Below are 11,824 nucleotides of genomic sequence, written 5' to 3' on the forward strand. Positions count from 1 at the left end.
TTTCAGATATGAATCTACCTGATTCAGAACCGAAGAACTTGCATCCCACTACCTTGCATACAATCTCACATCCAGAACAGGATTTCTCACTCACTTTTTTATCTTGATAAGCACTAGACAACGAATGTAAGACTCGAGTGGTTTCTTTCTCCTTCAGGTTCTCTGAACTTTGAAGTACAAATTAATTAAATTGGTACGTGAAAGTAAAAGAAGTGTAAAATTGATTAAGGGAAAAATGTTTTTTCTTAAAATTTAACCTCTCTTTATCCCCTTAGTTAAAAACATCAACCATAGTTATTCAAAATCCCTTTCCTTAATAAATAAATAACTAATAGAACCTTTACTTATAAAACCTCACAATATACCCGTATAAAAAAATTATTAAACCAACATAATTACTTAAAACAAAATATAATAATTAATAATAAAGAAAATATCTTCAATAAGAAAAACATTGTGTTACAACTCTCCCCTCATTCTTAGAATTCATCCTTGAAATTACCTGATGAAACAAACAAAAATGAATGGACTTCCCACATCTGATTTCTAACTCCCATGTAGTGCTTTCTTCAATATTTCCTCCCTAAATAATTTTGGCTAAAGGAATTTTCTTACCTTTTAGTTGTTTCACCCTTTTATCCTCAATTCTCAAAGAAATAGCTTCATAGGTGAAGTTATCCTTCAAATGAATACAATATGGGATGAGTCATGAATATATTTTCTAAGTTGGAAAACATGAAAGATACTATGCAACTTTGAAAGAGATGGAGGCAAAGTAATTTGATACGCTACACCACCAATCCTCTTAAGGATTTAGTAGAGACCAATGAATCATTGAGTAAGCTTGCAGGACTTAAGTGCTCTACCAACTCCAGTCCAAGGAGTTACCTTTAGGAATACATGATCTTCTTTTTTAAACTCAAGGTCTCTTATCATGATAGCTCTTTTGTCTACTCTAGGTTGTTCTCATCCTATCTTGGATTACCTTTACCTTCTTAGTGCTTTGGTAAACTACCCCAGGAAACTATTTCTTTGTTTTACCCAACATAAAGGTGTTCTACATCTCCTACCATAAAGTGCTTCATAAGGCATCATCCCAATATTTAAATGGTAGCTATTGTTATAGGTGAACTCTATCAAAGGTAGAAAACTATCCCAACTATCCTCATGCTCAAGGACACACGTCTCAACAAATCCTATAAAGATTGAATGGTTATCTCATTCGATCATCTGTTTGAGGGTGATAAGCTAAACTCATCCTAAGCTTTGTACCTAAACTTATGAAATCTTTCCCAAAGTCTAGAGGCAAACCTAAGGTCTCTATCAAAACCTATGCTAGCGGGGATCTAATGAAACCTCACAATATCTCACCTATGTATAACTTGGTCAATCTCTCCAAAGGATACCTAATGTTGATAGGGATAAAGTGGGTAGACTTCGTCAATCTATCCACTAGAACTCAGATAGAGTCTAGATTTTTTGCGATTATAGGTAACCCAACCACAAATTCCATGGAGATACTATCCTACTTCCACACATGTATATCTGAGGGTTGTAACTTTCCTAAAGGTTTCTGGTGTTCTACCTTAGACTTTTTGCAAACTAAGCAAGCGTAAACAAACTTCTCTACCTCGCTCTTCATCCTATGCCACCAAATCATCTTCTTAAGATCTTGGTACATCTTAATGGTTTCTGGGTGGATATTAAGGCTACTCATATGTCCTTCTTCAAGGACAATCATTTCAAGATCAAGAATGCAAGGTACAGACAATTTATTCTTAAGTCTCAACACTCCATCTACACCCACTGTAAATTCACAACCCTTCCCTTAGTTCAACTTCTCCATCTAACTTAATAGAAAATTATCTACCTTCTGACCTTAGAGAAAAAGGATCTACCTTCTAACCCTTTCTAATTTTATCTATTAGACTATTGGTCATTCTCAAAGTACTCAATCTAATACTTCTAGCAGTGAACTCACAAACCAAGCTAAGGTCGTCTATAAATGTCTCCAACAAGTTAAGTTCTCTAACCATCAACGCAGAAACTTGAAGGGATTTCTTAATTAGTGTGTCAGCCACTACATTGATTTTATGAGTTAAGAGAAAAGTTTTATGTATATAAAAATACCACAATATCCCATTTTAAAACAAAAAATATTTCTTTCTCTCTCTCTCCTTCTATTTCTATTTCTCACTCTCTATCTCTCTCACTCTCACTTCCCTTCTCCTCCTCTCTCTCTCTCTCCCTCCCCCCCGGCTCTCCCCCTCCCCCATCTATATTTCTCTCTTTCTCTCTTTCTTGTATCTCATTATTTCTTGATCTAATCAATTTTAATAATGTTATTAAACTTTATTTTGTTTCTATATTTTAATGGTATTAGTTAACACTTTTTAATTTTAATTTTTTATTTGAATTTATTTGAATAAAATGAAATAATATATTTTTATTCTTCATAATTATAATGTAGCATTTTTTTGTTGAATTTTGTGTTTAAATAATTTCAATAAGTTTTCAACTTTTTAAAATAGTTGAATACCATATTTGTAATAAGATTTGAGTAAATAAATATATATAATAAATATATTCTAATAAAGGATATCTTTTGTTAAAAATATTTATAAATACGAGAATATATATACTATTATAACTAAACATGAAAATTTTTAATTCTCGAAAATCATGTTTGAATATTTTAAAATATTTTTATAAATAATCAAATATATTTTAACTATTTATAAGAATTATAATTTTCAAGGTTTGTAATTTTTAAAAATCATAGTTTGTGAATACGAAAAACATTGCCTATTTTGACCGTTGGATGAAGGGGATAATAAGATGTTGATGGCATGGAGACAATTCTCCGAATGTGTTCATTTATATTGTTCTAGCTAGGCAAAGAAAAACTCAAAAACTGAAGAAAAACAATAGAAAGTTATAAACTGTGGTTAAAACTGTTATGAACTGTGACACTAGGTGGGTGGTACTTATTTATGAGTGTGCAACTTTCAAACTCAGGCTCCAAACTTTCAAAAACAATATTAGTATATTTTGTTATTATCAATTATTCTAAATATTATTATCATTATTATGGAGTTTAATTTTTAATTGGAAACAAATAAGATCAAGTTTTTTCGATCAGTTGCAAATAAGATCAAGTTTTTTTTTTTTTTTTTTCTTTTTCTGTTTACTTAATAGAAGGAATGAAAATAGAGTGCATTTCTCCAATTTGAGAAGTGTTTTTATGGGTGAGCAGAACCTAGAACTCCATAATTGTCTAATATATATAAGCAATGATTTACTCTGGTGTTACTAAATGATGCAGGCCACAGCAAGCACCACTGAACAGAAGTTCAACACTTAAAACATATTATAACAAGGTTATTATAGACTCTAAAACCTTGGTTTTGCTAGTCACACATCGCCCTTAAGGAATAAAGAGTTATCAGATTGGAGAGGAAACTCTTTTCACATGTATAGAGTTATTTTCCCCTTGCTTGGTTGTATTAAATATTTTTGTTATATTGGGTGTATGAAGAACTACTTTTTCCTATCTTTACTTTGTTATGTTTTGATTTATGGTCTAGATTTTAAAAACCAAACTATTTTCAAATAATTAATATGTTATATGAATAGATGAACTTATTTAAATTTATATTATTATGATTAGATTAATATTTTTATATTATTTTTATTTTTATTTAATAACATTATAAACAAGTTTATTAATAATTTAATAATATAATTTTAAAATGAATTTTTAAAAATAATACGAATGTTACCTACAAATATATTCATGAGAAATTATGCACGGATATACATCTATTTATAAAGCAAACAATATATTAGATAATTTTTCAATGGATATATTCTTCTTCTAGTTACTCTTTCTTAATTTCATTCTTTTTTCATTTTTTATTTATTTTTCGTATCTGACAATCAAGATAGAACGTATCTCGTCTTTGTATTTTTAAAATTTTATTTTTATTTTCAACTCTATCATCTATATAAATCATGATTTTTCACTCAACCTTCATTTTCCCTACATTCAATACAATGTACAAATAAATATATTAAATTATATTTTTTATTTATATTTTTTTGTAATCATTTAATATTACTTATGCACAACATGAACAAACAACCGGTTGAATTTAATGTATACAATAAATAAGATACAACAAAGGTATTCCGTTGAACTTAACCTTTTTTTCATACTTCCAAAAAAATACTTCCTAGAAGTTTGCTTTTAGTATTCTGGAAATTACTTTCTAGAATAGTAAATTAGTGTTCTAAAAAGTACTTTCCATAAGTATTTTTGTTTTACATAATTCAAAGAAAACAAATCTGAAACAATATATTTAATATTCTGGAAAGTATTTTTTGAAACTATATATGTAAAAAAAAATACAATTTTGAAAAGTATTTTTCAAAATAGTAATTTCACTATTCTAAAAAATACTTCCTAGAACACTAAAATTAATATTTTGCAAGGTACTTTCTAAAACATTAAATTATGTTGTACTTTTTGAAAGTATATTTACGGAATAAGCTAGAACTAGTGAGAACATGTGAATGTTGAGAAAGGGAAGGAAGTGCTTGAAGAAAAAAAATTTTGTCAAACTTAACACTTTTGATATTATCAAAGAAGTCACATGCGCCTATAACACCGTCGATCGCCAATACCACAATTTGAGTGCATGTGAAAATTGAAAGAAATAGGAAATGGTAACAACGTAAAAACTAAAAAGGGAAAAATAGGGTAATGTGAAAAGGATTCAACTACCTACTAAATCTATTAGAACTTATATTTTAGAAAGTGATGAGATATATCAAATGAAATAAATCTCACTGTCATCACTATCAAGAATTACATTCCTAGCATAAAAACTGATTTCTTGGGCTGAACATCCCAAAGAATTGAACAAAAGAGATTCATGAATAGAATGGATAAACTGAACTATATTTACGTTAGTACTACAATCAAGTGAAATTGTCACACTTTCCTCAACAGAAGGAGAAAGAATATCATGAGTAGTACACAACCAACAACTACAAGTAGTTGGTTCGAGTATTAATAGATTGAATTTTTTAACAAAATGGTCAGAAATTCAAAATTAACTTGTGTACGGAAATAATTGGTTGAGAAGGGGTAACATACTTTTAAGTGCCCTTAGACCTCCCAAAAAAATTAGTCTTAGTGAATGATCAGCTCCTTGTGAAATTTAAGACTAAGTATTATACTAACCTAGTGAAACATAACATATGAAATATAAAATAAATATGTGCCATTAAATGAAATTTAAACATTACATAATAAAGTTTGGATAACATCTCATAAAATATACATTGCTGAGAATAGCAAATTAACAATTATATAAATATTAATTTTGAATAGAAGACGTCAATAGCAAAACACTCTACAACACTCTTCCCCTTGAGATTCAAAAAGGTACAGAACCAGTAACCACACACAGTTTATTTAGGACCCAAAAGATTGACAAAATTATAATCATGCTTTTAAAAGATACCTCTGCATTGTTTTGAATTTGATCAGGAATTACGTACTCTATCAGGAACGTGGCTTCAAGAGCAAGGGCAAACGTCAAACTGATATCCACACATCTAACCATAAATACAACCATCCATTTCAAACGTCAAACTTGAACTCTCAAGATACATAAATAACCATGAAACTAAGATTAGTGCCTTTAAGTTCATGTCCCTTTTCTTAACTTTCTAATGGACCTATACACCAAGTAAATAAAATAACCGATACTAATAACTTGATGCCATTTCTTCTTCACTCCTGCAAAAGAAAACATTAAAGGCTTACATTTACAGCACAAGAAAATTACTAGATTCTTCACCATCTCTACTAAGAAGTTCATTATTTTTAGACTAATATCTGACCGTCTATAGTATGTCTATTTTCATACTCTACCAAACAAGAATTGCAGATCTGAATTCAAGATAGGCCCCTAATGTAATGAATGTCGAAATATTGAAATTTCAAAGAGTACAGGCTATCTGGTGCTATCATGTTCTTCACTTCTCAACTGATGATAAAGTCTGAGATAGAATATGATATTGCCAACACCGTAAAAACTATACTCAGGAAAATATGCAAGATAATAGTGAGTGAATTAAAATGTAAAATATTGAGAACTGCTATATTTGTTGTCAGCATTGCAGATAACATCCTGGACTGATTTGCATACTAATGCCATCAAAATTTGACCAATTAAATCAATTTTTAAAAAGAAATTTTAAAATTTTCAATGACAACAAGCATAACATATATATACATCCCATACACCAAAATAAATAAGTGGTATTACTTATTGTTTTTATGATTGACCGACAATATTATGCATACAAATATATAATACACTAAAACACGTGCAATTTTCTGGAGAACATGCACTTAAGAAACATTGAAAATGGAAGTTAACAAACCTCATCATCATCATCTCCACCATCTTCCTTGCTCTTCTTGAGCCGGGTAGTGCCACCTTCTTTGGTGATGGGCAATTTCATTGCTCCAAAGGGAGTGTCAACATCAATATGTCCTTTAATAGTATAGCCTGTACCCCTTCCTCTAAGCATGTCCCAAAGTGCAGACCCAAAATCCTTAGGCCTGAAGGTGATTGGAACATCAATGTCAGTAATCCCAGTTTTCACAAGCTTAGCAGATTTGGAAAGTTCTGCTCCTCCAATGCTAACATCACCAAGCCAGACCTCATAATCAAGGGCATTGAGGCCAAGGTCGAAATCATTCTTGTTGTCCAACTTCAAATGAAGAATAGCAACTGTCTCTTCAAAAGAAAACCTCTCAAACTGAATTTTGTCAAGATCAACATCAGGCTTGTATGGAATGGGAATTTCTCCAGTTTTCTCCAAAGGTAGAGTGAGCCTTCCAATGACAGGAACATCCACAATGAGATCAACCTTCACCCTATAAGGAATAATGCTTCCTGGTTGGATATCCTGATAGGTTTTCTTTATATCATCATAAATCAAAGTGAGAGGAATCTTGACTGTCTCCTCTCCATGTGCATGGATTGTACCGGAATCCGGTATCAATCCCGAAACTAGTTTCCTCCCGTCACTCTCAATCAAGTAGTTTATGTCAATTAGGGGAATTGGCACCGGATTTGGGTTCTTTATGAGAACATCAACTACAAGCTCTGCCTTCTCAAGATTGATTTTTGGAATGCGCACCCCTGTAACATCTGCAGTTGGCTTCCCAAACCCAATTGCTCCCTCAATCTTCTCACCAATGTCTTGAATGAAATCCTTCACTGTGTCAAGAAATCCACCCTTCTCATCCTCTTCCTTCGGCTTTTCATCCTTAGCACCCCTTTCCACCACTTCAGGCTTATTAGATGTAGACATATCTAATACTAAATGATAAAGCAAATCAGTAGGGCAAGATCCATCACAACAAATCAAAGGCAAAAACAGTGACAAGTTAACTTTGCACATCAATAATTTGCAGAAGAAACACTGCACCCATCAGCACTAGATATGGATACAAACAGATTATTCACAAATCACAACACAGGGTTACAAAATCTTGACAAAAGCATTTTCTATTTTCAAAGTTACAAACATTTGCAGCGTTTCCTGTTTACAAATATATACAAAAAAGGGTAAAATATCAAAATGGTTTTTTAGCTACTATTTGAAAACATGAAACAAAGCAAAAATAAAGTAGTGCTTTTGCAATTATTCATGAAATTACAAATAGAAATAAAAAGCTTTTTTTTTTTTTTTTTTTTTTTCTTGATCACCAGTTTCCAAAAATGCATCAAAATCCATCTCGGGATTACACTAAAATTATGAGTTAGACTCTGGTTCACTTTTTTAATACTTCCTAATTTTTCAATGGATTTCCGGTGATCAAGATGAAGTGTACCCAGAATCAAAATACCACAACTTAATCAATGATCGCATTCTAAGACACCAACAAACAAATATCCAAAACATAAAAATGTCCAAAATGCTTCCAATTGGGCAAAAAGGAGATCCTTACAGAGAAAAATTACAGTTAATTAAATGGAAATTTCATAGGGAATGAAGAAGTACCTGAGATCAGTGATGGTTGAATTGAAACTTGAGAAAACTTAGAAAGAGAGATAGAGGTGCTTATGACTGTAAATAAATCAGAGAGATCAAGATCTTGAGAACCATTAGTCCATCAACGGTCAAGATTCTGCCACGGTACACCTGACGAATCATAGCCGTTGATGGAATTTGTAGTCTTTTTTTTTTTTTTTTTTTTTGAGTTATAGTTAGTTATATTACCCGATACCGCAGGAGGCGTGTCACGTGTATGGAACTTAGTGGTGTGGTGCTGTCACTCGAATCAATGATTGAGTTCGCAGAAACCGACATCGTTTAGACCAAGGGAGAGGAATTGTACCCAATATTGCAATTGGATTTTCTTATATATACGAAGAGGAGAATCGCCAAATATCACTATTAAAAAATAAAAAAATAATAATAAATGAGGGATTAGTCGGAGAATTACGCAAATTATAAAAATAGAAATTAAATAAATAAAAATAGGAGAGAGACAGTAGGAAAAAGTGGCTTAAAAATAATTATAAAGATAAAGTAGTTTATAAATTTGTAACCACAAAAATATGTTATTAGTTTTGTATTATAAATTATAGATATACATTTTACCGAATTTAATTATCAGCAAATTTAATCTAGTATTTTCGTCTCTGTGTAGTACTTTTGTCTATAGGCTAAATGTCTATTATATATATATATATATATATATATATATATAATTTATAATAAAGTGCATATATATATAAGTATTATTTTTGAATATATAAATTATTTAAAATTTGTATAAATAAATATTTTTAAATATATAAATTATATTTTAGATTTATGATAAATAATATATATTATAACAAAATTATTTTTAATTATTGATAATTTATTTTAAAATATTAAAATTAATTATAAATAAATATGATAAATAAAAATTGAAATAGATAAGAAGTTAAAAGAATTTCTAAATTTTTTTTTATAAAAAAATGTCTTAAAATGTTTTCACTAATACTTAAAAATGTTATTGTGTAAGATAACCAACCATGTTTATAAATAAGAGTAAATTTCATGTTAAGTAATGGGATTGGTCCCAATTTTGTGTATGTTGTATGCATATGCACGAATGATTTTCCCTAAATGTGTTTATTTTGTCTCTTGTTCTTTTTACTCATAACTAATAACATGAATTGTTAGAATAATTAATCAATTGTATGTTTTGGATTGTAACTATATGATCTAAGATTCTTGTGGGTTATCCTGGGAAACTCTAAGTGAAATTATTGTGATAGTAGTGTGAAAATATTGGTTGTATATGTAAATTGAGTAATATGGAATGTTAATTGTATGCTAGAAAACATGTTTATTAGTTGAATATGTTTTGGTAATTTCAAGTGTAACCCGTAATTTGTGTTTTTCTTATGCATGTTATTTTTGATATGTCGTCAAGTGCCACTTGATGGCCATCAGGTAGAGTTTGCTCTTGGGGTCTCTCATGCTAGGAGTGGGAAAACCCTTGTTGGGTGCAGAAGCTCCAGGGGTTCGTGTCACACTTTCTCTAAGCGTGAGCTAACTCACACAAGGTGTTGTTGACACTTTAAAGGGCTCTTGGCGATGTTCTCGTTGAGCCTGGGGTCAGTCATGTTGGACACGATTCAGATAGAGACCAATATGGTTCTTTAGAGGTATCGTTCCAAGCACGAGGTATGTGTCATTGGGCCTTGTCCTGTCTACAAATCCCTTGTCCCACTACAAAAAAAAAAACACTCATTACTGACAGACTTTTTCTCACGGATAAATATTCGTATGAAAAATGACATTACCGATGGATTGTTCTAACGGATATGTGTCCGTTTGAAACATCAATGATTCCGACGGATATTACTCACAGATTTTTTTGTCTAAAATTTCATATGAATGTTACCCACATATTTTTTTCGTAGGAAAATTATGATGTTTCAGACAGATGTTTCTCACGGATTATCTGTCTAAAATGTTGTTTGTAGAAAATGCAAAAAAAATCGTCGGTAACTTTAAAAAATTTAATGAAAAATATTAACAAATTAAATGCTTAAATACTTAACTAATTTTCTCATGCTAATTAATTTACCATACAAACAATTATATATATATAATTTATAATTAAATGATAGTATAAAATAATAATTTACTATCAATATATTTTAATATTATATAGTTAATTTTATTTAAATTGAGAAATATATAATTAGTAAAATGATATTGATGCATGATAGTCTAAAATTGAAAGATAATTTTTTAATATTTATAATAATTTTACCAATTTTGAACTATATACTGGTTTTAATAAACAAGATTATTATTTAATACAATTTCAAAATGATTTTTAAAAATATTATCAACAATACCCACGAAATTATTGACATTATTACCGACGGATGTATCTGTGAGTAATTATTTTTTATTAATAATTTATTTTAAAAATAATAAAATTAATTTATAAGTAATTATGATAAACAAAAATTAAATTAGATAATTACTCATAGAATTACCCACATATGTATCCGTGGATAATTATCGATGGATAAATTTGTAGGTAATTATCGAAGGATAAATTTGTGAATAATTATTTTTTATTAATAATTTATGTTAAAAATAATAAAATTACTTTATAAGTAATTATGATAAATAAAAAATAAATTAAATAATTACCCACAGATGTATCCGTGGGTAATTATCGACGGATAAATCCATGGTTAATTATTTTTTTATTAATAATTTATGTTAAAAATAGTAAAATTAATTTATAAGAAATAATGATAAATAAAACATAAATTAGATAAAAAAATTAAAAAATATATAAAATTCTTCTAGTTAAAGAAAAGTCTCTAAAAACGTTTGTGGCACAAGAAATACATTTGTGCTTTATATATAGAAGTTAATTATTCTTTGATTAGTTATTAATTTTAATTTAATATATTTATATAAATTTTAAATATAATTTATTGATTTAACTATAATATTTATTTTTATATATAATTTATTATAAATTTTAATTATATATAATAAAAATATAACTTGTGAATACACATACTAAAATATTATTATTTTTAATTTAAATAAAAATTATAGTATTATATTATATTGTAGTTTGTGAAATATACTGGAATGAGAGGATCCAAATATTGTACAAATATGAGATTGTATAGTTGAGGATGACTTAAAGGAATTAATTTGTACTATTTATACCAATGAGATGCATCTACACTTTGGTAGCTTATTCCTTAAGAACTTCATAGTTAAACGTGCATGACATGAAATAATTTAGAGATGGGTGACCTTCTGGGAAGTTTACCAGAAAAATGTACGAGTGACGACAGGGCAAGTTAAAAAGTCTTGTGTTGAATTGTGGGGTTTGTGGGGTCAATCTTTGATCCTAAAAGCGAATGAATATTCTAATCGGTGAAGGATTCTGACCAATGAAAAGTTACATGAAGTGTCGTGGAGTACTGGAGCTGCTGGAAGGTTAGATATGAGGGATGTTGCACTAAATAAGGGTGTTATTTAATATAATTTTGAAATGATTTTTTAAAAATATTATCAAAAATACCCACAGATTTTATCCGCGGGTAATTCCCTCGGAAAGTTACCCACGAATTATAATTCGTCGGTAAATGTTTTAGACGAGAAGTTTACCGACGGATTATTGTCCGTCTGTAATCCATCAGAAATGAAGTGTTATCCACGAATTTTGGTCATCTGTAATTTCAAAATT

General features: G+C 29.4%; 1 protein-coding gene across 1 annotated transcript; it reads right to left on the minus strand.

Annotated features, from left to right (window-relative positions):
- Positions 1-5,266: 5,266 nt before the first annotated feature.
- Positions 5,267-8,175, minus strand: LOC109793510 (uncharacterized). Its single transcript, XM_020352974.3, has 3 exons — positions 8,092-8,175; positions 6,460-7,406; positions 5,267-5,809 (listed from the first exon to the last, which is right to left on the minus strand). The coding sequence occupies exons 2-3, from the start codon at positions 7,396-7,398 to the stop codon at positions 5,804-5,806; spliced, it is 945 nt and encodes a 314-aa protein (XP_020208563.1). The 5' UTR covers positions 7,399-7,406; positions 8,092-8,175; the 3' UTR covers positions 5,267-5,803.
- Positions 8,176-11,824: the final 3,649 nt, after the last annotated feature.

The sequence above is a fragment of the Cajanus cajan genome, chromosome 2, assembly GCF_000230855.2.
Source record: "Cajanus cajan strain Asha chromosome 2, NIPB_CcT2T_4, whole genome shotgun sequence".
NCBI lineage: Eukaryota > Viridiplantae > Streptophyta > Magnoliopsida > Fabales > Fabaceae > Cajanus > Cajanus cajan.

What these genes read in the sequence shown, in the direction of transcription:
- LOC109793510 (XM_020352974.3), bottom strand. Translation starts at nt 7,398, where the DNA reads ATGTCTACATCTAATAAGCCTGAAGTGGTGGAAAGGGGTGCTAAGGAT.